This window comes from Colias eurytheme, chromosome 19, assembly GCF_061535395.1.
Source record: "Colias eurytheme isolate Ceu_HAF_F1 chromosome 19, ilColEury1 Martin Lab GWU primary, whole genome shotgun sequence".
Lineage (NCBI taxonomy): Eukaryota > Metazoa > Arthropoda > Insecta > Lepidoptera > Pieridae > Colias > Colias eurytheme.
This window is the reverse complement of record NC_142998.1, coordinates 5,394,696-5,421,870: the sequence shown is the minus strand read 5'-3', so window position 1 is coordinate 5,421,870 and position 27,175 is coordinate 5,394,696. Positions and strand designations below refer to the sequence as shown.

The window sequence follows — 27,175 nt, the reverse complement described above, 5'->3', positions numbered from 1 at the left end:
TCTAGCTAAAGTTTACGTAAACTAGTAAAGTAGACGTGATATTATGAAAATAAATATTGTGCAATGAAACATGAAAAAAATGTACAAGGTTTGTTATCACAACTATATTTCATTTATTTCAACAATTAGGTTCGGTGTTCATTAACCAGATGATTTAAAACGCACACAGTCACAAAACAATGAGTTGAAATACAATACGGTCTCAAATGATCGATTGTAATGGACGACCAACGTGAATGAGCTGTCCATTAGCGGTACATTAGCAATTAGGACCTGAAATTAAGAAGCCTGAGGACTTCATATTAGCTCTCTTTACATTGGTCGCTTGTAACTGGTAAAGAGCTGATTTTTGTCAGTTAAAACAGGCTGCGTGCAGAAGACAGTGTTTGCAAAACTTTTCAATTTCAATTTTATTAGCAGCCTTGTTTAACTGAACTATACAATTAACCTTGTAATGGATGTAGGAATAAAATTAATGTCTAATTCAGATAATAATTTGGGTGAGACTGCGTGGACTGTTTCAATACAGAACTTAATGAGAATTGATATTTAGTAAGAAGATTTTTTTTATATTTCCACTACAGTTACATTTAAAATGATAATTACAGATACAGAAAATCCCAGAAAACTATCGCTTGTCATGAGTTTTCGAAGTTTAAATACATCTGCGATGAGTGGCAATGTATCTATTTTAGATGAGGTAAGTATAGAATATACAATTTTCATAAGAGTAGGTATCTTTTCTTTTTTCATTTTAATTTACATTTTATTATTAGGAAAAAGGCAATAGGAAGAAGATTGAACCTACGCCGGAATTGACCACATATAACATCAAATTAGGGTGGATACAGGTAACTATAATTTGCCTTGGATGTATAAAATCTATATTTTGTATCTACATTAAGATTCCAACACTACCATTATTTTATTACAGGGTGTATTAATACCATGTCTATTAAATATTTGGGGCGTGATGTTATTCCTTCGTATTGCATGGATCGTGGGGCAAGCTGGCATCGGGTTGACAATAGCCATAATATGCTTGTCTGGGGTCGTCTGTATTATAACTACACTATCTCTCAGCGCAATATGTACTAACGGAGAACTACAAGGGGGTAATTAATAATTATCAATCAAAACCATCGGAGAAAGTAAACTAAAAAGAATAACTAAAAAAGTTATTTAACCTACGTTTGTTTTTATACAACGTAGATTCTAAAAACATAAGTAATCTAGAACAATAAGAAATCACCAAAGTTTATTTATATTCTACTATAATTACCTATGTACAAATTTGGTTTAGGTGGAGTATATTATATAGTATCACGATCATTGGGAGCAGAACTCGGTGCATCAGTAGGAATAATATTCGCATTCGCAAACGCAGTAGCTGCCAGTATGAACACTATTGGATTTTGCGAATCATTGAACGCATTATTGAAAAGCTATAATATGAAAATTATAGATAATGATGTTAATGATATACGAATTGTAGGAGCAATAGCCTTGTTTCTTATGTGCCTAATTTGCGCATTCGGAATGGATTGGGAAACCAAAACTCAGGTCAGGCAGTCAAAGTTAATGCCAAAAATTTGCAATAAGTTTTCTCTATGTCCTATATAAGGACTAAGGTACATATTTTTTTTATTACTTTATATATTTTCGTTTGCAGAACTTTCTTATTACAATAATTGTGCTTGCAATTCTTAATTATGTTTTGGGTGTACTTATCGGCCCTACGAGTGAGATTGAGCGAGCACAGGGCTTTGTTGGTATTAATGGTGAGTGTTTGTATTTATTTTACAGATACATAATGCTCAAATAAAATACATGTTATAACTAAAACAATTCCCTATTGGTTTGTCATAATTATAAATATGTATATGAACCTACATACAAACTCATTAAGATGTTAAAAGCTACATTATATTTCAGTAAATACTGTAACAGAAAATTTTGCTCCGGACTTTCGTTATAGTGACAATGAACACCACAATTTCTTTTCTGTTTTTGCTATGTATTTTCCTGCTGTCACAGGCGTTCAAGCTGGAGCAAATATTTGTGGTGATTTAAAGGTAAACCAATATGTACAAATTATGATAATCCTCCCCCCTGATACTTTTTAATTACCTGACAATCCTGACATCTTCCTGTTACAGCCATAGTATGGTACATTGTAATGGGTAGAGTCCTTTTATATTTTTAAAAGTAACAGTACCCAAATTTCGTAATTTTATTTTTATATCCATTATCCACCTAGTTAGCTTAGTAATAAAAAAAATAAATGTGAATTTTAGGACCCAGCTTCAGCAATTCCCAAAGGAACATTGCTAGCGTTAGCAATATCGATGATATCTTATTTAATAATGGCTGTCCTGTGCGGCGCGGCTGCGCTAAGAGACGCGAGTGGGAATATCACCAGTTTAGGTTTACAACCTATTGATGCTTGTAAACCTAACTGTCCTTACGGTTTACACAATAATTATGGGGTAAAATCCAGCTTATATCCTGTTTTGTAGCTTGAACCTTTAGCAATTTTATAAACTGGTTAATAGTGTAAATTAATTCATGTTTATCTTTTAACATTTTAAAATAAATCTTGATTCTTGCCAGATAATGCAATTGATGGCTTTCTCAAGTGCGATAATTTACGCGGGTTGCTGGGCGGCGACTCTATCGACGGCACTCACTAATTTGTTATCTGTGCCACGACTAATCCAAGCTTTGGGAATGGACCGCATCTACCCTGGCTTGATCTTCTTCTCGAAGCCCTACGGCAAGCATGGGGAGCCCTATCGGGGATACGTTCTCACATTTTTCTTGTCACTTACTTTTCTTTTAATTGGTAAATAAATAAAATTTAAATATTAAATAAGTAGTTACATTGAGTATGCATTCATCTGGAAAAATCGTAGATTTTTTTTAATTAATTTAACTATCATGTTAAGAGTCTTAATAATGCTTTGAATTATTTGAATAATGATGAATTATTTTCCACAGCGGATTTGAATGCAATAGCGCCACTGATAACTAATTTCTACCTCGCCTCATATGCTCTAATAAACTTTTGCACTTTCCACGCGGCACTAGTTATGTCTATCAATTGGCGGCCTTCGTTCCAAGTTGGTATATCAAATTATACATTTTCCTGTGTTATTGTCCTCCTCACGTTTAAACATTGGAAAATGCCACCCGTACCTGTCTAATTGCAATTACCTGCTATCAGTTATTTGTTCTCTAAGTATTTTAAACACCAATTTTGTATTATAATTTTCGTTGTCTAGAAGCTTTTTTATGAACAATTCATGATGTAAATAAAACAAGCCGTATAATTTGTTTATTTCAGTATTACAACAGATGGTTATCATTACTTGGATTTCTTATGTGCATATTGATTATGATGATCATCAGCTGGATGATGGCTTTACTAACGATCACGATATTTTTAACCTTGTATCTTTTGGTACATTACCGCAAGCCAGGTAGATATTATGATTACTTTTATTCCTCTTGGACAGTAAATAGTAAAAAGACAAATTAATGAGACAGAAAATATATATTTCAATTTTCCTGGTAAGGTAAGTGACGAGTCAAACTATTTTTTAAAGATGTCAGTTGGGGCAGCAGTACCGAAGCTCAAAGATACCAAGAGACGGTATCATCGCTAGTGCAAATGACGTATATGACGGAAAACGTTAATTCATACAATCCCCAATTGCTAGTACTCGCTGGCCGCCCGTATATTCGGCCAGCACTTCTCGATATGGGTCACCTCATTACCAAAGCAGGCTCATTCATGATCGTCGCTGATATAAACGAGGTAATTGCATTCTATGAGAAGGTACCTTATATTTTCTCTATACTTCTTACATTATCATACCTCATAACTTCATAACTTCACAGACACTTTTGACATGTGCCCAAAGGCTTCGCTTTCAACGATTAGGTGAAGAATGGTTACGATCACGAAAGCATCGTGGTTTCTATGTTGTTGTTGATGGATGCTCCTTGGAGGATAGTATAAGAACTGTCATACAAAGCAGCGGACTCGGCAGATTAACACCGAATATAGTGCTTATTGGCTATAAAAGTTATTGGATGAAATCACCACTAAATAAATTGAAAACTTATGTTAGAATGATTCAGTGAGTTTTATATATAAATTAGATAGATTTAGAACTTTATTTGGATAAAACAATTAAAAATTAGTAATGGCCTATTTCCCTACTTAAGTACTAACGACATTGGTACCTAGGTACGAAAAAAAATTTACTACTTATCTTGTATAGGTATGCTAATCAACTTTATGAACGTCAGCAATAATTTTCGTTTCAATGGAACTTTATTGATGCTTACAAATTCCGTAAAAATATTTTCCATCCAGATTAGTGTTCGAACAACAGCTTGCGGTTGCGATACTTCGTGTACCAGAAATAGCTCGACCAACATATAAATCACAAGCTAAGAACAAAACCAACACTGATACGGATTTACGTTTGCATTCTGAAGTTCTCGCTATTATGAACGCTGATTCCGAAATGGAATTTGAAAATAATCATGATGAGTCCATAGATGGTAGGTGTGCTATTCGTATTTTACATGAATAATAAATTTGGTATTTAGTATTTAAAACAACAACCCTATTGTAATACATATCTAAGCATATCTATAATAAACAGTTGCTTCATTTTAGATACAGATAATAATATAACATCTTCACTAGGAGAAATTACAAACGATGTTGAGGGTATATCTATACAACATCACAAGCATTCACCTACTTTGAGCATCTTGAAATCCGAGCCGGTTAAGTCTTTAGTTATAGACGAGGTATTAAACTTTAGATTACTAATTACCTATCATCTAAAATGATATTATAATGATGTATGTCACATTGTCTTTTACCATGAATAGTATATAAAATATAAATACTGATAAAATCCTGCAATACACGATAAAGTACAAATAAATGAGGCAATACTTTTATTTTTGTTATGAATAATAGACCATTTTACTCAGGAAAATAGTTTAGATACGTGGTGGCTCTTTGATGACGGAGGTTTGAACGTACTTCTGTCGTATATTATAGCGATAAGAGGATTTCGAGAAAAAATCCCCATCAGAATATTCGCCTTGGCCAGGAGCTGCCATGAGATAGAGGATGCGGAGGAACGGTAATAACTAACAACATAGTTCATATTCATTCGTGAGATTTAAAATTCCACTATTTTAGCTTAGGTACAACTAAGTTAAGGTATATTCGTGTTACAATCTTAGAAAATGAACTTTATAAAGTAGCATAATTATTATTGAATAGTTAAAACAAACACCTTTATTCCCCCCGCTATGGAAGAAATCCATTTTTTTCAACGATATCACTCGACCTAAAATGTATCGAAACGTTATGAGCGTGCTTGTGTTCATTAACTTGTCCCTTATAGATCAAGAGCCCACGACGGCCAGACTTTCCTTTCTTTCGGAAAGTTGAAAGTTTCTCTGTATGTGTCTCCTATACAGATAAGAACGACTAGCGACTATCAAGTTTGGGTTGTGGTTACTTTGGCAGGAAACAGGTAGTGAAGGTGTATAAAATTGTACCTAACTTTCATTATAGTTTAAAAGCTAAATTTTATATATGTTACTTGGGGACCTATAAAAAGACATTACCTTAAGAGCCAGACAGTTTTCATGGTTCTTACATCTAGCCAGACACATTTAAAAAATTACTAACATATCATCAAATTCACATAACTACCTAAAAGCGTAACAAATATGAAATAACCCACTAAAACATTAGTTAACTATAATGATTAAAAAAATAAAAAAATAATATATAAGTAATAAAGTTATTACTTATCTTTTACGGGGGTTTATGTTGATGAAATTTCACGTATCCCGATGACACAATAAAAAAGTCATCGGGATACGTGAAATTTCATCAACATAAGTCTAAGTAAAAGATAAGTAATAACTTTATTACTTATATATCATACTTTTATTTTTTTAATAATTATAGTTAACTAATGTTTTTAGTGGGTTATTTCATATTTGTTACGCTTTTAGGTAGTTATGTGAATTTGATGATATGTTAGTTATTTTTTAAATGTGTCTGGCTAGATGTAAGAACCATGAAAACTGTCTGGCTCTTAAGGTAATGTCTTTTCATAGGTCCCCAAGTAACATATATAAAATTTAGCTTTTAAACTATAATGAAAGATAGGTACAATTTTATACACCCTTACTACCTGTTTCCTGCCAAAGTAACCACAACCCAGACTTGATAGTCGCTGGTCGTTCTTATCTGTATCGGAGACATATACAGAGAAACTTTCAACTTTCCGAAAGAAAGGAAAGTCTGGCCGTCGTGGGCTCTTATATTATTAATATTACGAGTACCTACAATAATATTCGTTCAGGCACTATCCCCGAAAAAAATACCTACACCAAACTTTTCAGTCTAAAAGAATATTTGTCATTATGTAGATAATGCTAATATTTTATTTGTTTTAGGATGATAGCTTTGTTACAAAAGATGCGATTGCAGTACACATCTCTAACGATTATACAAGGACTTTACGATCCTCCTCAAAATGAAACCATACAAATGTTCAATACAATTATTAAACGTTTCAGATCCGACACGGAAAGCGGTAGGCACATGTTATCTCTATATAAATTTCTCTATAAAGCCCATTTATAAAAATTATATACTAACAAAAATATTTACTTCTAAACTTATCTCATCATTTAATTTCAGCATCTACCCACCCAATGATCGAAGCATTTGATTTCGAACCTTTCGGTTTATGACTTTTTTAATTAGTCTAGATAACTTATTTGATATTACTTTTTAGATGTATTGATAACTGAAGCAGAGTTGCAGAGATTACAATGGAAAACGTACCGCCATTTGAGACTCCGAGAATTGCTCTTAGAAAACTCTTCGAATGCATCCATGGTTGTAATGACACTGCCCATGCTGCGACAAGTAGGTTTATGTTAATGTCATATTTTCACATTCATTCTCATAGCCTAAGCTCATAGCTTTCACTAAGGTAAATTATTCTTAGTTTTCTTAAGAATTTGTACGGAACAAAATTCACCAGTTAAATTTCTCTAAAAATGCTTTTAAAATTTCAGAATGTGTCATCTGCCCTATACATGTCGTGGTTGGAGATTCTGAGCAGAGACATGCCTCCTCTTCTATTCGTGAGAGGAAACGACACGTCTGTTCTTGGTGTATAATCTTTTAAATGTATGTCGTTATTTGTTGATGTGTTTTGTAATTCTTGAAATGTTGAAGGTAGAAAAATAAAACAATTTATTAAATATATTACAAGTATTTTATTACACACATATTTCACAAGGTTATTTAATTTAGACCTTAAAAAGAAATCGATAAAATATTTACAGATTTACCAGAATCAACGTTATGTTCAGATTAACAATTTTCCTTAGTATTAAACAATTATAATAAAACATAGATTCGGACAGTTAATGCTCTAGAAGTAATTAATAAAGTGTGGTTTCAATCTAACTAGACAAAATATTCACACACAATCTTGCTATAAAGAATCTTTATAATAAAACAGTTTAATCCATCAGTCCTCGGAATCACAGACACAATAGAAAATCTATTGTGTCGCGCCCCGATCGGGCCTTACGGTGGTCAATGGGTTAAACTACGTCTGTCCTTGCATTAAATAATACATTTAATTCACATTATTCTATTAACTAATGTATTTGTATTTATAAATATTTATTTTACAAAAAGAGTATAACGATTCTCACTGGTTACCATTTGGGCACTTCAAGGCGCGACGTATCATAAAAAAACAATATAATGAATAAGTATACATAATAGGAAATAAACCATTATTGTGCTATAAAACATGGTGACAAAATATAACGAGCTTTATCTCTCTCGCATTAGTTTATTAAAAGTTAGAGCGAGATTCAACTCGCAATAATTTAAATCGTTCCACGTCGTATACACATTGGATAATTTTATACAATACGTATACTAAGATATGAAAATAAGCAAAACTAAAAAGGAAAAACAAAGCAGTGAAGGTAAGAGAATAAATAAATACCATTGAATTTATTAGATATGTAAGTTGCTCGACAGGACGGCGGTAAAATATAAATGTATGGCCAATAGATATGTCGCCAATATTCCATTTGAAAAATAATTTACTCTTTCCGCTATATATTTATTTATATGTATAATACTAGCATTTCTTTCATTTTTTATATCTATATAACTTTAGTTACACGTTTGTATGATAGTTCGTTATAAAAAAATGTCTACTCTTAAAAAGCCATAAATTTCTATACTTTTAGAGCAAATTAATAATACTCAGTCTATTTATAATTATAATTAAGTGCGTTGGGACCATTTTCTATAAAAAAAAAGAAACTGAAATGCATGACAAATTGATTATGATAAAAGTAAATCATGTAAGTTCAAAACACCAGCACCGCATTTCATTTATTTCCAATTTAATAAATATTAGTGTCAATAAATAGTCATGGTAAAATACGTAAATTACCGACAAAACTCTTCACACAGCCATACTTCTTATATGAATAAATAAAATAAATCTAAATGAAATAGAGCATAATATATTTTTGGTTGGGTTTTTGCCAAATAAACATGAAGTATACGATCATTCTACTCAGTTCTTATTCACACTACAGGAACGATTTTCTATCTATCGATATACAACTCGATACAAAGGTTTGTGACTTGACAAAACTATTTTATTTTTCCAATTTTTATAGAAATGGCTGTGTTTTATTCACTAATGTAATACATAGAAAATTAAAATAATCTTCAAAACATTTGTGTTAATCAATATTATTTGCAGTTTGATCCTTCTCTCGAGTTGTATATAACACATACCTACGTGGGTTGGTTCGAAGTGGCGCTAAAATGGACAGTATGCAATCTTATTGTAATACAGTATAAAAGTCGAGTAATCCCGCACTCACCGCGCTAGTCTAATGAACACATCCCATTTTGTGCATTCACGTATCACTGCCGATCTTTGGTCTCTCGTGCCACATCCAAAACCACAGAACATATAAAAGAGGTTAGAAAGGCATTGTAGGCGGGGCAGACGCGCCAAGGATATGAGCACTGCTCACATCATCATCATGCGTATGATTCGTTACATTTTAAATCGCGTGATCGCGCGGCGCTATGATTGGCTACATTTGAAATTGAAAATATGTGCGTAAGCGGACTTGCGCGGACTTGGCCACACCCACAGGCGACACCGGTTCTTATCGGCGCCGGAACGGCGAATTATTGCCATTCTAACCTCTTTTATATGTTCTGTGTCCAAAACCGTTCACTGTTCGATTCCATCAATGTACCTGACACGCCAATTATTCACTCAATAAAAATAAATACGAAATAGCTCAAGAAATACACGTATAATTATTTTAAATGTAGATTCGTCCGAGTTAAATAACATTTATATTATATAAAATATCAACAATATATAGTATACCGCATTCCATTTCACCCCAAAAAGTTACATACAAATCTATACGATTGGCAAACTTTATAAAAATTTCATGCATGTACTTTTCTTTTTTACTTACGAATAAGCAAATAATTTTGCTCATATTAACATAAATTCCCCGTAAACAACTCATTACACTCATTAATCATAAGTAATTACGCTTTATTAATATAGCAATTTGTTCATTACATTTTGCCATGAATAGAGGCTGAAAGATTTAGCTTTTATAAAATGTCTATTAACACTTGTAACATTTTCGTTACTGTTCTTTATATTATAAGAAATCCAATAGAAATACCTGAAGGAGAAATTGAAGTTCACAATAACTTTAATTCTACATTTTGCTCGGCACACAATAAAAAAACCGAATTGTACAAAGTTAAATCGTTACCGCGACGCTTTAACAAAGCGACAACATGAGTCTTAAAAAGTAAAAATAAATATTTTGACATAATTTGTGCAGAATTTAATCGTGTCTTAATCCTATGGCTTTTTTCTGGACACTGACAAAATCTTTGTTGAAAACATATATCGGGTAGACTTTGAACGGGTTATTTCCCAGCATGGTGTATTGGTATTCCAAATGTCTAGCACGGCTAATAAATAGTGTTTGTATGTGTATGGCAATGTATTGTACGGTGAATCGGCAATGTATTGTACGATGAATCGGCAATGTATTGTACGGTGAATCGGCAACAAGTATCGGTAGTCTCACAGCACGACGCAGGCGGGACGCGACAGTCTTCATTCGGACTCCTCTTCGTTGTCGTCGTCGAAGCCCGACAGGTCCGCTGATTCTAAATAACCGTGCATTACCTGAAACGAAACACATAGTTTAATAAGTGTTACACGGCATATTATGGCTGGTTATATGCCGTGCTCGAGCAGTGCATATCACACGGACCGTCAGTACGCTCCGCGCGTACTTGATCCGCGCTGATCATCCGCGTATGTCGTTTTAGTATATCTTTCTGACTATCGCAGTACGTAAAGTATACGCGAGACGTGCTTTGATTATACCAGCCTAAGTATCGTTGTCGTTGTTTTTGTTGGTCTCTATTTTTATAGAGTACTTACTTTTCTCCTATCATTCTTCTGGGAATATTGTTGAAGTGAAAACTTCTTTAGCGGCGTTGGGTATGAAATCTTAAACTCGCGTCAGGACACGTGACCTGATCGAAAAAGCGTAAGACGGATGGATATCAAACATGCTCAACGTTAATAACCAAGTTTTCACTTCTGTCGGCACTCCCGGAGTGCAACCCGTCTTTTTTTTTGTGCTAGGTGGGGTCAGAAATGTAATAAACATGGAAAGGTTACACGTACCGCGTACTCGAGCAGCGCGAGGTGGCAGAACACGTACTGGTCGGGCATCTGTATGGAGTGCGCGCGCTGGGCCCGCACGCGCTGCACGGCGCCGCGCACGTCCGCCGCGCCCTCCGCCGCCAGCCGCGACGTGCACACGTCCAGCGTTAGGAACGTGCCTGACATACACACAAGTGTATTTTTTTACACTTCTACTCTCTTTGATTCATTGACACTAATATTATAAAGAAGAAAGTTTTGATATTTTGTATGTAACGAATAAACTTAAAAAATTGGTTGTCTGTAAAGTCGGTTTACTGACGATAGTTGAACGTGACAACGATCAGATTGTGCTTGTTTGTCGCTCGTTCCGCGCTCTCGCTTGCACTTCAAGACTTACATGGAACGCCTCAGAGCAAGGTAACGCCGCATGGGTCATGTTTTTTCGTGCGTGCAGCCAGCTTTATCGAATTATAAAACGTTGTCACGTCAAAACTATACAATCGGTTTTAAACCACAATTATTCTTCAATTATAAAGCTATACGACATAAAAAACAAACGTGTCGCTACCTCGTTACAATGTCAATTTAGATGGATAAAAAACAATTCATACCAGTCCTGCCGATTCCAGCGGAACAATGTACTACTATTGGAGGTCCTCTACTGTGTCCCGCCCACGCATCTCCTAATCTGTAAAAGAAAAATAAACATTGTATGATTAACCATGCAACATTCAGAATTCTCCAGATATACGCTCTGCGATAGGTTAAAAACAAAAAAAAAGACAGGTTGCACTCCGGGAGTGCCGGCAGAAGTGAAAACTTGATTATTAACGTTCAGCATATTTGATATTTTGGAATGGTATCCGTCTTACGCATGGAATATAAGGGCTAAAAAAAAATCCGTCTTACGCTTTTTCGATCAGGCCACGTCTCCTGACGCGAGTTTAAGATTTTATACCCAAAGCCGCTAAAGAAGTTTTCACTTCAAAAATCTCGAGACATACGCTCTGAGATAGGTTAACAAAATGTACGTACTCGTTGCGCGCCCGCTGCTGCGCGCGCCGCACGAGGTGCAGGAAGCGCAGCACGGGCTGCGCGCGGCCGCCGCCCGGCACGCCGTAGTCCGGCCACCGCGTGTACTGCCCGTGCCATATCGTGCGCGACTCCTCCGTCTGCAATCCAACGTATATCGTTAACGGTCATATTCATTTAGCTATTTACAAATTGCCGTCTATGGATAGTGCAATTTCATACGCAGACTTACACGACACCGATTGGAGTTTTATTGAGGTATTTGAACATGGAATTTCAAGTAATAATAAAAAACCTGTACTTCCTATACAGGGTCTGAAAAATATATTAATCCATACTAATATTATAAATGCGAAAGTAACTCTGTCTGTCTGTCTGTTACTCAATCACGCCTAAACTACTGAACCAATTTTCATGAAATTTGGTATGGAGATATTTTGATACCCGTGAAAGGACATAGGCTACTTTTTATCCCGGGAAAATGACGCAATCCCGGAAATCCCACGGGAACGGAATTATGCGGGTTTTTCTTTGACTGCGCGGGCGAAGCCGCGGGCGGAAACCTAGTATTTTATATATTTACAAAGGATGTCTACTAATCCTAAATCTAATTCACGTAAAATTATATCAATATAATTTATAGTGATCTATCTAGTCCCAAACTAGGGAACATAAATTAGGTAACTTATAAAATTTATAAATGAATATTGTGAATATTAAATATTCTTTATCCAACATTTTCATTGAAAATAGCTCCATACATCATCCATCATTTATCACTCACCCGCAGATCCGTGAGCAACAGATGCGAGATGGTATAGTCGTCCTCGTGCTCAATGTCCTCAGTGGTGACCGCGAAGCCGGCGTGCACGGCGCGGGCGCCGAGCGCCGCGGGCCAGTACTGGCCGCACTTGACGCGGCCGCGCTCCACCGTGCGCGTCGTCATCACCACCACCAGGCTGCCCTGCTCCCACACCATGCGCCAGAAGTCGCCGAACGTTTTGGGCAGCGGGCCTGGAAGAGCAACGTTCATGTCATCATCATTTTTTATTTATTTATTTATTAACGTGATAACGTTTTTAAAATCTTTCTAGTCGGGTGACATGTTCAGAAACTTGTGTCACACCAAAACCTCACGAGCGCGATCGCAGGTATAACGAGAGAGAGACGGACCGATCTCCCGTCTCATCTCGAGCGCTGCCACCAATAAGACGTTATCACGTAAACATCTCGACCGTAAACCTACTTTACAAACAACCAATTTTTTTTTTTTATATCAGGCAGCATTGCCCATATAGTACTTATTCTATTGTTAGTAAAACTACATATACTTATGAGATAAAGCTGTAGACAGATTGCGCATCAGAATGTGATACAGAAGTTTGCATTGGGATGGACAAAAATACGGACAGTACGTAGCAAAATATAATTTAAGATAAACTGGCACAATATTTGCAAAATAAATATTGATTTACTCAAAATATGCAACTATAAAATATAATGTACGTAAATTATTTTTAAAATATCTATAGCATGTTTATGTATATTGTATAATTTGATCATCAAAACTATATTTTCTCAAGTATCATTGAAACGATTACATATTCGCAGAATACAAAATAACAAACACAATAGTACTTATTTAATGAATAGTCAAATAAAATATAATGTCATTCTCTATTGTGTTCTTTCGACGTTGTATCAGCAAATGGTTCAATGTAAAATCCATTCATATTGTGAGTTAATTCAAATGAATCATTTACAACGAGTCATAATGTGACGCGACACCATAAAACGAACTTCAATAGTAAACAAAACCTAACAATACGCTATACATAACGCCTACAAGTCAATGTTACTTGGGCACCCATTCTATTTCAGTGAAACTTTCCTCGAAATAGGGGTCGTGTAAATTTTCCAATGCACGTATGGCAGAATGCCAAACCAAGAATAGACAAACAATGACTGTTTCCGAGTAAATTCACAAACTGTAAATGCTTCTTTGAAGCCATCAAATAAAGGTCGTGTATAGTTCACTATAAATAGCGCGTGTGTACTGCTATTTTTAAATTCAATTCAATTTTTGCGCGATGAAAAATACACACATGTGTATGCTCATTATGAAATTTAAGGCAACATAATTAATATATAATTCTTCATATGTGGATTAGTCAGTTTTTTACTATGATCTTGTAACTCACCCTGCGTGCATATGAAGGCATTTTTCTGTTTGTAACCATCAACGTAGTTGGCATTTATATAATCTGTTGTAGGATCATCCGGGTCAGTTTGCGAAAGAACCACGCGCGAATGGTCGTAGCATAACACGTCCGTGTAGCGGTTCTTGACTAGATTACTCGGCAATCTGTAATTGTTATGGAGACAATTAGTTATTGTTAAAAACAATACTATATTTTTCCTGTGTAGTCGGCTATGTTGTAGTAAGTTTCAAGGTTCTATGTTGTTAATTAACTATAATGGGTCTTCTGCATATTATGGTGTATGTTACTGTTATGTATATACATATAGTATAATGTTATGTTCCTTATAGTTCTGCATACGCTGATTACGTAAAATATTCAAACAATAAAATGTTATTTTTATTTTTGGTACCTAACCATTTACATAACGCTCATGTCAATGGAAACACTTTCTGAAACATAAGAGCGTGTACAGATAGCAGGGGTATACACATAGGTAGTTTAAATAGAATAAAAAAAGTCGGTGATGTTAATTACAGTATATTTTACGTAATCAGCAGTATTATAAAACAACGTTATTTTGATATTAGTAAAATAAATACCCATAAGCGAATAAATTTAAGAAGCTGTTTTACTCGTAGTTGATAAGAGATGCTTTAGTCGTAATTTACGGCAAGATGGGAGGTGCTATTCTTAAATACGATTAAGATATGTGTCCGGCACGAAGGACCAGAATGTACGGGCCTATCCCGTACTTGTGTATAATTAATTAATATTAAATAAAAGAGTTATTAAAATATAAAACTTGTATTAAACGGAAACTTGTAATAAAATGGATAAATGAGTCACGCGAGGTATTCTTAATGCCCGTCGACGATGAACTGATTTGAATATAATATAAAGTTTAAAATATTGGAAAGAATTTGATTTACGCAATTTGCAAGCAAAGCGCCTTGTTGCACTTTGGACGTGCTTGCTCGTACAATATGCAATAAGTAGGAGCAAGCTTCACTCACTTGGCATGATGGAAGGTGCCGTTGGGCGGGCGCGCGCGGATCTCCTCGTACTCCGCGACGAGCCCGCGGCGGCCGAGCGCCCGCACGCGCGCCAGCAGCGCCGCCGGGCTCTCGCCCGCGCCGCCGCCGCCGCACTCCTCGTCCGACAGGCCCGGTGACGCCTCGCCCGACGACCACGTGCCGCGCGCTGACACAACGGAATGGGTTGTTACATTTACAGAGATGTACATTGAGGAATTTTTTAATGACACCTGGAGGGAATACTGAGTTGTTAAAAGAGAGAAAACTGCCTTTAAATATTTCCGAAAACTTGATTTTGGAAAAATAAATCCTAATCCCGATATTCTAATACCTTATAATCTATCTAATTTATTGGTAAAAAATTATAAGGATATATGTATAAAGTTTTATATTCTTTCAAGTAAAACAGCTAATCGGGTGAAACAAAAGTAAAGTACTGTCTAGATTGAGTAAATCTTTAACCATGTTTTCTTACCTTTCAAATAAAAGAGAACCGTTTTTATTATAAAGTGTTAATTTCAATGAAACTACATAATTAAAAAATTTATTTAACCTAACCTAACCCGTACGCCGCTTCAAACAATAAAATTGTCCAATTAGAAATCAATTATGGAAGCATTTTAATTGGTCTAACGCTCAACACACTTTTTTAATGAGGACGATTAATAAACTCGTAATTCTATGTTAAAGAGGATACACTTTTTTAATTTAGGTGATATTATATGATTTATTTTATCATATATACATATTTATATAGGTACTTTGCACAGATCTCATCCATTATATAATATTGTTTGACGATTCATAGAAACATTATAGCGTTTAATTTAATAAACAAATCGTTAATCAGGAATTGAAGACAACATACATAAAATTATAAGTATTCTATTTCCAGTGTTTACCATAAAAGAATTATTGTACACATAAATCTTTGTATGACATAATAGGTAAATACAAGATGTACAATGTACATACATAGATCGACACAAAAACAATAAGTCAACAAAGTACTTATGCAAATAACATTATTAGTCTTCTAACATTATTAGATCTTCGCGTTTATATTATGTGTATGAGAACCTGAGTGTTATTATTTTCAACATTTTGCAAATTATTGGCTCCTTGCAAATCAGTTTCAGCAAGGTTTGATGAGTTTTACAAAATAAACTAAACCGGAACTTTATCAGTTTGATTTTTTTTATCATAAGGAAAATTTAGAAACATAACATCACCCAGAACAATAGTATAGTGAAATACGTACTCAAGCAAAATATTCCAAACGACAACATTATTAACTCAATACTGTACATAATATAAATCTGTTTTTATTTCCCTCACATTCACGACAATGCGCAATATGTTTTTATTGCAAATAGCATTTATAACAAAACACTATTAATTTTGGTAAAACTGTACATTATAGGGCGTGGAATTTGGGGGTAGTGGGGGGTGGAGAGAGGGGGGGTGGGTACTAGGAACTTCCCCTGTAAAGGGGGGGGCGCGAAAATTAATAGTTTTCGAGATATTTACAAATTAAGTTTTGGTCCGCCTAAAGCAAAGGGGGCGCAAAGTAAGGACTTAGAAAATTTTTGATCTAAAGTGAAAATTGTATAGGTATCATAAAATACATAATTTTTATTCAAAACGCTAAAATAAGCATGTTTTATAAAAAAAACTTTTTCTCCAAAATAAAAAATGGCCGAGATATTCGCCCTCAAAGATTGATGATAAAACCTAACCTAACCCTTTCCCTATCTCCTCATGTCTTTTTTATATTGTCTCAGACACTGCCTTAGCTCCGGCGCTACGGGAAGTGCAGCCCTTCCGCCCTTGCGTGACAAAGCACGGTCGCCCGTACTCCACTTCGCAGCTTCAGCTTATTGGTCGCCTTCGGCGACCAGCCTCAGCCGCTCCGCTCCGCACGGCTCCCGAGCTTTGTCACGGCGGGCGAGGGCTGCTCTCCCTCCGCGCCTCCGGCTTTTTACATACACTCTAGGGGTAGGGCAGACAAGACCACGTGGAATTCGGGGTTGACAGCTTCGGTTCTGTGGCAAGTCTTATGATAATGCAATGCTTATTTTAGCTAGATTCGGACTTTCGCAGAATAATATTGAATACATAATATTCCATCATTGAAAAAATTTACATTTTACAATCCGTCATGTATCTTGGTAATTATCAAGTTTAGAGAAAAGTTGCCCCAACAAAACATGCTTTTATTAGCGTAATCTTTACGATAAAACAATAATAAATAGGTGTTATAATACAAATGCGTACAAATAACGGATGAATAAAATAAATTAGTCGTCCGATTACCGGATGAATAAAATAATTTAATCGTCCGATAACATCTATTTATCTATATAGTTAGGTTATCGGGGTTTCTTTAGAGAACTGCCGCACGTATTATAGGTTTTTTGTGGGGGGAGGAGGGCACACGTAGGTATTTGATTTTTTTTTGCGCGTCGACGGAGCCCCGCTTCGCGGGGCTCCTATTTCTGTGTAGTTTTTTTTTTAAAGAAACCTAACCTAACCTAACCTAACAGCTAACCTAACCTAAACTAGATTTTTTTTTGCGCGTCGACGGAGCCCCGCTTCGCGGGGCTCCTATTTCTGTGTAGTTTTTTTTTTTTAAGAAACCTAACCTAACCTAACCTAACGGCTAACCTAACCTACCTTGATTTTTTTTTGCGCGTCGACGGAGCCCCGCTTCGCGGGGCTCCTATTTCTGTGTAGTTTTTTTTTAAGAAACCTAACCTAACCTAACCTAACCTAAAGGCTAACCTAACCTAAACCTAACCTAACGAATTGAGGGTGAATATCTCCGCCATTTTTTATTTTAGAGAAAAGTTGTTCGTATAAAACATGCTTATATTAGCGTTATCTTTACGATAAAACAATAATAAATAGGTGTTAAAATGACACCAACTCCATCAAAAGTCCTGCGCCCCCTTTGCTTTAGTCCAACCCAACTAGCTTTAGTGTTAAAAGGTTATCTAGTAATCCGAATAATCGGACGATTAAATTATTTTATTCATCCGGTAATCGGACGACTAATTTATTTTATTCATCCGTTTAGCGGACGACTAGACACTTCGATTAATATTTTTGTTAAATTATAAATTGCGAATATTAATAATTTTATTTTATTTAATCTATTTTACAAAAACTATACTTAATAATAATTATTTTTAATGTTGTTAAAAAATATACAAATTTCATAAATAAAATTTAAATTATAATATTTTTTTTGTTAGATAGAAATGTTTTACCTGAAATGAAACGCGTTTGACAATCGCTGTAGGTCAATTTGACACTGTCATAACAGTAAGTTCGCGTTTCAAAGATAAAATGGAGTAAAATTTTCCGATTTTCAAAAATTCGTGACTCAAAAACAAAAAGTTTTCGCGCTGTGAAATTTCAGATTTAGGTTCCATAGGACAATAGCTAACCACAAAAAAAATTACGACTCTCAACTCCACGCCCTATAATGTACAGTTTAGCCTTAATTTTTTTTAGTGCACTTGTTATTTATTTAATATTTATGATAGCCATGTTGTTGTATTTCCTAAATTTCGCATCGTTATTATTAAAAAACTGCATTGAACTTTCGTGATTGAGAAATAACCACAAATTAAAATACAATTTACCCGAATTATGATTTTTTAACTTATTGTTTTTCCACCACTTACAATTTCCCATCGATAAATATATTCATAAAACTCTATATTAACACATACCCGGCAATTTTAATTTATCAGTATTCATTACAAATTATTTACAAAATAAACTTTGACAAAATCAATATTGCGTAAACTTGATACAAAAAATGACATTCACGTCATGTAAATTTTTATGGAAATTGAAAAAGGTTAAATATTAATAAATAAAGTAAAGAAATACTTACTTATTAAATCTAAATCATCTTCATCCCCGGAGTTAATGTGATTTCCTTTTATGTCCCCATTGTAACCGTGCGTATGCCTGCAAATTGATAGAGCATTCTTGTAAAATTCTGTAATATTTAGATTGATCAATACTATGATATTATTAATTCTATGGAAATTGTCGCATGAAATGTTGCGAGTTGCGATTACTAATAAATCAATACTGAGTAATACATATTAGAGCAGGCTCCAAGGAGATGTTCGTTTGCAAAAATAGCGGACCTAAATCTGACTTCTGATATATATTGTATAGGTCCCAGACATCCTATAGACAGATGTTGCCAACCAGTTTTGTGGTCCCCCTGCCCGCACCCCGGTAATTAAATATGGCATACAAAGAAAAAAATAAAAATTTCCAAAACATGCCGTGTGGGGTATCAAATGAAAGAGCTTATTGAGTAGATCACGAATATATAGCATACTATATACATTTCTTACACTTTCTCTAAGATTTTTTAGAAAATTTACGAAAATGGTCCATTTTTGAGTTAACTTTAAACCACTATAGATTGAAAACTCATGAATATATTTTTTAAATTATTATTTTAAATAATTAACAATAGTCCATTGTTTATGATTCAATAGTTCGTAATATAATATAAGTGAGCTATGTGGTGGATTTGATGAAAATAACTATATACTATATGAACTTGAAAATATACTCGCCATCTTTGAATGCTCCCCCCACTCCCCCATGCAACTATTTCACTGTACGAATTCATGAGTTAATTCATGAGTTTTCAATCTATAGTGGTTTAAAGTTAACTCAAAAATGGACCATTTTCGTAAATTTTCTAAAAAATCTTAGAGAAAGTGTAAGAAATGTATATAGTATGCTATATATTCGTGATCTACTCAATAAGTTCTTTCATTTAATACCCCACACGGCATGTTTTGGAAATTTTTATTTTTTTCTTTGTATGCCATATTTAATTACCGTGGTGCGGGCAGGGGGACCACAAAACTGGTTGGCAACATCTGTCTATAGGATGTCTGGGATCTATACAATATATATCAGAAGTCAGATTTAGGTCCGCGATTTTTGCAAACGAAACTCCACTGAGAGTCCGGTCTATATTATAAATGCCTGTCTTTCTGTCTACGCTTTCACGATAACACGAATATTAATGACATTTATAATGAAAATACTAATAAGACCACAGGTCATAGGCTAAGCTACTTTATTACAAAACCGGTGTTTGAGCTTTTGGTTCGTGGGCGAAACAGCAGGTCACACCTAGTTTATTACAAGATAAACATAATATCGTTATATAATTATAGTAAGCTATAAAACCCGCCCACTAGCGTTCACAATGATCGATCACAAACATGGGCGTAGCCACGGTGGGGCAGGGTGGGGCACTTGCCCCACCCTGGCTCTGGCCTGGAAAGTACCTAACCAAATCAAAAAATTTAATTAAATTATCTAAGTACCTACTGACTAAAAAACTTAGTATCCGTAAGAAAATTCACTCTCGAAAGTCGTCACACAAAAAATGCGATCTAAACAAAAAACTTGCGCACGATTGACCCCATGCGCGTTAACAAACGTAATCCTTTTATTTTTCGTTTGTGTGTTTTTGGCCGATGTCTCGGAAACTATCCACTTAAAGGCAAAAGTTATTATGACTTTTTTGTAGAAAGTAAAATTTCGCATCTTTTATTCCTTGTAAACTTTTTTGTAAAATGTACCGTTTACTATTTATGGCCCATTTAATGAACCGTTTTATCGTTTTTGGCTTATAACACTTAAAATATTGGATTAATCAATAAAATACATCTTTCCTTTTTTAAGCTTACTCTATTCTCTACAACTTTTGTTTGAAACTTTTTTTTAGGGTTCCGAACCTCAAAAGAAAAAACGGAACCCTTATAGGTTGTTGTTGTCCTATGTTGTTGTCACTATGTTGTCCGTCTGTCTGTCTGACTGTCAACACCCTTTTTCTCAAGAAAGCGTGGAGGTATCAAGCTGAAATTTATATCGAATACTCAAGTCTACAGTCCCTTGAAGCTGTGAAAGCCAACGCAATCAAACGATACAGCCGTTTTATGCTGCAAATTATCGCAAATTTCGACATTCGCAAGGGAATCAAAACCTACACTGTACTTCCCGTGAACACAGTCTTGAAATTTGGTAAAAAGCAATGTCTTATAGCACAGAGAAAGGAAAAATTGCTAAAACGTACATACATACATTTTAGAGTTAGGTACAACATAATAAAAAGTAGGTTTGTTGGGGCCCTCGGTGCGCGATTCAGACTCGCACTTGGACGGTTATATTTGTAATGCCCACAATTTTTGAGTTATTTAATGTTCAATGTTGGATTACCGGGCTTAAAATAAAGAATTTCAAGGTATGCATGCCATATAATGCTACAAATTCAACAAATTTATTAAAAATATGTCCTGTAGTACTTCCAAATTAATAGTTTATTTCCTCACCTGCCATAGTAAGACTTTTAAAATATTTCATTTTATTATATTTCGTACAACTAAATAATATTGAGTATATTATTTTATATTCTGATGCAAAAGTAAAATAGAAGTAAACGAAAAGAGTTTATTTAGAAAAATGTGTAAAATTTTATATAAAAAAAATCTAAATTTTATCAAAATCCAAATGCATTGGATATCTCTTCTTCGTCTTCATTACATCCTTAAAAAAAACTTTAAGGCTCCCGCGTCACCCGCCGAGCGCCGATATTACAACTCAAAAAGTATGGGCACTAGAAAAGTTTCAAACAAAAGTTGTCGAGAATAAAGTTATCTTAAAAAATGGGTAGATGCATTTTGTTGATTAATCCAATATTTTGACAGTAATTATTAGCCAAAAACGATAAACCGGTTCATTAAATGGGCCATAATTCGTGAACAGTTAATTTTACAAAAAAGTTTACAGGATTTAAAAGATGCGAAATTTTACTTTCTATAAAAAAAGTCGATATAACTTTTGCTCTAAAGTGGAAAGTTTCCGAGATATCGGCCAAAAACCTTTCTTTAAGATTACGAGTGAAGACCTGGATCTGTCAGCATTTTGTGTTTTTATGGTCAGTAAGTGACCCTAAACTTCCCGTGAACCCCGAATCGTGAAATTTTCTATTAAGTAACGTCTTATAGCGCAGATAAAGGAAAAATTGCGAACCCTTTAGATTTTGATTCCCTTTCAAATGTCGAAATGTGTGAAAATTTGCTTCAAGAATTCGTTTTTTTCCTTTTAAGGTTCGAACTTCGAAGCCCTAAAAATTAACCGGGACTAGACTTAGGATAAAGTTGCTAGTTACATTTTTTTTGCCCCACCCTGAGCCTATGGCTAGCTACGCCCATGATCACAAATCAGAAAAAATATAGTTACATAAGTTAAACAAGATGTTTTTGTCGCCTTGAGACGTAATACGAGTTGTCGAGTAAAATCCCCGGCCTTTACTCTTGGAATGTGTGGGTTTTAGTCGCATTTTGTTTTTATAAGCTCTTGCGTTCTATTTGACATTATGTTTTCTAGTTTTTTCTTCTAGGATCGAAGAAACAATGAAGTAATCGATCTTTATCAATGACGGCAGTTTTGGTTTTACCATGAATCAACATTCGTGTTAACCGTATATTGCATAATTCACCATCATGCCACACGCGACCCACGACTATAAAGTAATTATAAAAGGCACCAGATAATGCATTATGCTGGTGCCCTTTAAGGATTTTACACATGCTCTACGAATTAAGAATTACAAAGCTTCACATCCCTATCAAATAACCTATCCCGTCCCTATATGCTTAAGAAATGGTGCACGCCCAATATAAAACACATATTATGTAGATATTAATATTATGTTCGCACATAACATAAAGCTCACACGCACGCTCACACTCGCTCACTCGCACACACTCGCACGCACACACTCCAACACATGTTCGCACATAACATAAAGCTCACACGCACGCTCACACTCGCTCACTCGCACACACTCGCACGCACACACACATACGCACTCTCACACTCCCCAACCCAAACCACACAACCACACACACACACAGTACACAGTACCTGAGCGGCGTGGGGTCGCACGTGAAGGGCAGGTCGCCGCTGATGTGCATGATGTCGGCCGCGTCGCTGTGCCGCGCCACCCGCTCGCTGCTCATGTCACGTGTCACCTCCTGATCTATTATACCTGCCGAGTAATATATACAAACGTAAATAATCATTTCATCTATATATATAAAACTCAAAGGTGACTGATATAGTGATCTATCAACGCACAGCCCAAACCACTGTACGTATCGGGCAGAAATTTGACATGCAGGTAGATGTTAGGACGTAGGCATCCAAAGAAAGGATTTCCCGAAATTCTTGCGGGAACGGGGAAAAACGGGGATGCACGTACAAAGTCGTGGGCGGAAGCTAGTTATCTATATGATGCTTATCAAAAAAAAAAAATGTTGATTTTTTATTACTAATACAAAGTCCTAACAATCGTCCCTTCCTTTCTAGTATGTATTATAAATGCGAATGTGTTTGTTTTTTGTTTCAACGTAGCTATTTTATTATAATTTTTTGTGTCTGGAGATAGAAGACTAAATTGACTTAAACTACTTTTAACCGCGGTGGAACATCTCACTGCCGTGTGATTTTCCTTTGACTCGCAGGTGAAGCCGCGGACAGAATGCTAGTTCAAATACAAAAGCCAAATTGAAAATTTACCGAGCATACGAATCGAAGGACGTTGCAAAAAAAGTTATGTAAACTGTAAGCGAATAAAATTTAAATAGTGTATTACATATTTGAATTCCGTCAAGACACATGTAACGACGACCTTTAAGGGTTTCAGGATATGAAAATTCACAATATTGCCGTCGTGATGTCGCGACGTAATAGACACAAGCGAGGGCTTTGTAATACACATTTCCCTTTCAGCGTATCAATAACAAGAACGACATGGCAGCAATCATTGACAAAATATAGCTCTTCGGAAATAAATACTACATATACTACAGAAAATGAAGTATTATAATTGTTAATTCAGGTGTATGAATTTCACGATTGCTCTACGTAATCTACAATAATAGGCTAACACTTCATCAGCATGAATGATCTAAATGTGATTCACACCTGATGCAACGTATCCGATTCGAATTCAAATTAATATTATGATCTGTGTCTTGAGCTAAAAGCTGTTTAAACTTCCTAAATGAAGGCCCGGTAATTCAGACAAATGTAACAATAAAAATTGAACTTTTAATATAACAAAATATTCCTTTTAAAAACCACAATAAAAAGCGGTTACCTTTTTCTGAAACTAGACTAAAAGTATGCTCTCACTTTCAGCTGTTTTCGTTTCAAATTGTTGAATAATTAAACCGGTATACAATTCACATTAAAACAACATTAAAACGTAATTAGCATTCATATTGTTAATCTGTTTGTTAAATACTGTTATTATTCTTACCATTTTGCGGTTTGACCGGTGGTATATGATTACTGATCACATAGTCGTCGATTACTCCGTCCAATTTTGAATTTTGAAGATTATTCGTGTAACAATTTCTACAGTGCTCTAACCTGGAAAGATAAAAAGCGCATACATGAAATGGCGTTTGTATAAGAAAGCACGAAGAAGTGTGTCAATAAAACCAGTGCAACTGCCAGAGTTAATTTTAGCTAAGATTATTTTCATGAAAGGAAATAGCGTATAGGAAACCGGCGAGAAAACGTTAGCTTACACGCGCAAAAAGGAAACGAGAACTGTAAATAGGGAAAATTTAAATAAGCATCAAGAACGAAGAAACGTTCCGAGAGAATACCCAGTAATATTCACGGTGGCTAATTCGTAGCGTGGGGCTTTTACGCGAAATAGGATTCCCATTTGACAATGAAAATAAAACGAGGACACGCCTCGGTAATTTAGTAAAGGTAGACGTTTTTCACAATTTGTTGAACATGATGTTTCATCTCGAATCCATAAAATGTACAATGCAATGTACGCTGTGGGTACTACAGTATTGAATATTTTACGTCATGGTGAATACATTTTGATTGTTATCACGAAAAAATTACGTAATACATTGTATATAGCTAAATATCAAGAACATCCACTAATATATACTTAATAGTTAAATATCAGTTTAAAATTAAAATACTATATTAATTACTCAATTGCTTTTCTATCATCAATGAGTCCAGTTCGTTTTCACTACCATATATACCAGCTACACCTATATCGAAGCTGAGTACCCACGTATCGGGTATAAAAATAATGATCGATGATTACCAACCAAGCTGCGTGATCCGGCTCGAGCTGTCCGCCGAGCTGCTTGGGCAGGCTCGCACGCGGCACGTGCACGCCCAGCTGCGGCGCGCTCACCGTGTGCACTCGCTCCCTGAGCTTCTCGCGCACGAACAGCCGGAGGATGCGAAACGGCGCCTTGAACCACAGCGGCGCCGTCACTATTAACACCTTTTTTAATTTCGCCGGATAACCACCCTGCAACAATTTCGCTCGTTAGGACTGCTGGTTTTTTTTTTTGTCAATACACACTTCGTTTAACATGCTGTTTTTATTTCGTAAAGTGAATTAACAATCGCTGTATTCGTGGGAATGAGGACATTTTAAATTATTAATTGATGTGGGTTGAATCTCATATAATATGTTTTGCACGCCTCATAAGCGAAGCGTTGAGGTGGGTACTACTGTCACTTCGCGCAAAACATCTGATTTTTCAAACTTAAAATGTCTTTATGTATCATACATTGCACATATTAAGAAAAAACACTATTTTTAACGTTCATGATATTTTTGATGTCATTTTTGTTATTTAAACTAGTTAAAAAACAGTTTAAAAAAGTTCTGTCTTGGACGTCCGTGTGTCTGTATGTGCGGATCCTTTTTCTTGTTAACACGATAGCGACCGAAATACTTTACTAATCGAGTCTTTTTTTTCTCTTACGCTTGAGTATGCTCAGGAATAGAACCCTTTCATTTTTCAGGGTCTGATTCGATGTGGTTTAATTGTTATTAAATAAACAAAAATAATAATTAATAAATATTTATTGAAAAAAAATTATGAGGCGTGCACTTTTGGATTTTCCAAATTATTTCTTTTCTTTTACGTAAATCTACTTCTACAAAACTATACATCTACTTTATTGATTAATTTAAAAGCTCTGAGTGCAACATATTTTTAGGTCAGAATATAGTTGAATGAACACAAAAATGGCAATAGCTTCATCTGTGCCAAGCTATTGTCTTAAAAATAGGCCAATTAGAAATACGTGGTGTGTCGTAATACCTAGTCTTTTATAGCTAAGAGCAATATTGTAAAGTATACGAGATGATGTTTAATAGGTTCATTTTATGAAAGTAAAATATAGAGCAAAAATATCTACTGCTATTTATTGTAATAAATCGCCAACTGATAACAGCTTTGTTTTATTTATATCTTCTTTTAATAAAAAATTTTACACTTTTAAATGGAAAATAATTTAAATGAGCCTCCAAAGCCTAGATAAGTTCATCAGATATTCCTTAAACAATTAATGGAGAACTTCTTTTTTGCTGCACGGGTATTAGTTTGAGTTTATGTATTGTTGGATTAAAATTCAGTAGAGTTAATTAGAAACAAAAAGTAAAAACATTACACTCATAAGAACTTGTGTCTTTGTTAATAAAATATATTATTGGACAGTTAATACATAAACTACGTTATGAAATTCCATCACGTATTGGAAGTATACATAAGTTTTCATAGGCAATACGACGACAATAAATACGAAGGACGCGTGTTAAGTCTTGTATCCACTTGAGCATGCTCAGGCGAATGAGCAGCTCATTTGGCCGAGCCGCTCAAGTGGAGACGCCTGAGCTTGCTCGGGTCGCGCGTGCTCAGGCGTCTCCACTTGAGCGGCTCGGCCAAATGAGCCGCTCATTCGCCTGAGCATGCTCAAGTGGATACAAGGCTTTAGCGAACGCGAAGGTGACGTGTCGATAGATCAAAAAAAAAATCACATAATAATACTTTCCCAAGCCATTGTGTGCTAATCAGTCACCACAATCAACGAATAAATTAACAAATTGTCTCTTTTCCCTATATCTGATCATATTTTATACATAACTATAAATATCGATTGA

The 27,175-nt window shown here is 35.1% G+C and overlaps 2 protein-coding genes across 5 annotated transcripts in view; one reads left to right on the top strand and one right to left on the bottom strand.

Moving 5' to 3' along the window:
• The first annotated feature begins 640 nt into the window (after positions 1-640).
• On the top strand, positions 641-7,245 carry LOC149900168 (bumetanide-sensitive sodium-(potassium)-chloride cotransporter-like). The gene is made up of 18 exons (XM_090113130.1): positions 641-700; positions 777-851; positions 935-1,115; positions 1,304-1,563; positions 1,673-1,781; positions 1,936-2,075; positions 2,298-2,489; positions 2,614-2,845; positions 3,001-3,122; positions 3,347-3,482; positions 3,609-3,820; positions 3,904-4,145; positions 4,385-4,575; positions 4,694-4,830; positions 5,020-5,174; positions 6,511-6,650; positions 6,855-6,988; positions 7,141-7,245. Exons 1-18 carry the CDS (start codon positions 641-643, stop codon positions 7,243-7,245), a joined length of 2,823 nt encoding a protein of 940 aa, XP_089969256.1.
• Positions 7,246-7,681: 436 nt separating this feature from the next.
• The window catches only part of Ptpmeg2 (Protein tyrosine phosphatase Meg2), a 56,630-nt gene continuing 37,136 nt past the window's right edge, over positions 7,682-27,175 (bottom strand). For all 4 annotated transcript variants that reach the window (XM_090113129.1, XM_090113127.1, XM_090113128.1 and 1 more), the window contains 11 exons: positions 25,323-25,531; positions 24,497-24,609; positions 23,098-23,221; positions 19,019-19,095; positions 15,091-15,277; positions 14,075-14,238; positions 12,658-12,887; positions 11,877-12,013; positions 11,453-11,529; positions 10,860-11,017; positions 7,682-10,349 (listed from right to left, as the gene is read on the bottom strand). In XM_090113129.1, the coding sequence (XP_089969255.1) occupies positions 10,278-10,349; positions 10,860-11,017; positions 11,453-11,529; positions 11,877-12,013; positions 12,658-12,887; positions 14,075-14,238; positions 15,091-15,277; positions 19,019-19,095; positions 23,098-23,221; positions 24,497-24,609; positions 25,323-25,531 (1,548 nt within the window). In that variant the 3' untranslated portion in view covers positions 7,682-10,277. The remainder of the gene's footprint in view (positions 10,350-10,859; positions 11,018-11,452; positions 11,530-11,876; positions 12,014-12,657; positions 12,888-14,074; positions 14,239-15,090; positions 15,278-19,018; positions 19,096-23,097; positions 23,222-24,496; positions 24,610-25,322; positions 25,532-27,175) is intronic.

Bases quoted from the DNA above. Each gene is read 5' to 3' on its own strand.
- LOC149900168 (XM_090113130.1), top strand. From the start codon at position 641: ATGAGTTTTCGAAGTTTAAATACATCTGCGATGAGTGGCAATGTATCT. The intron at 1,116-1,303 runs GTAATTAATAAT...AATTTGGTTTAG, and splicing joins TAACGGAGAACTACAAGGGG to GTGGAGTATATTATATAGTA. The intron at 6,651-6,854 runs GTAGGCACATGT...ATTACTTTTTAG, and splicing joins CAGATCCGACACGGAAAGCG to ATGTATTGATAACTGAAGCA.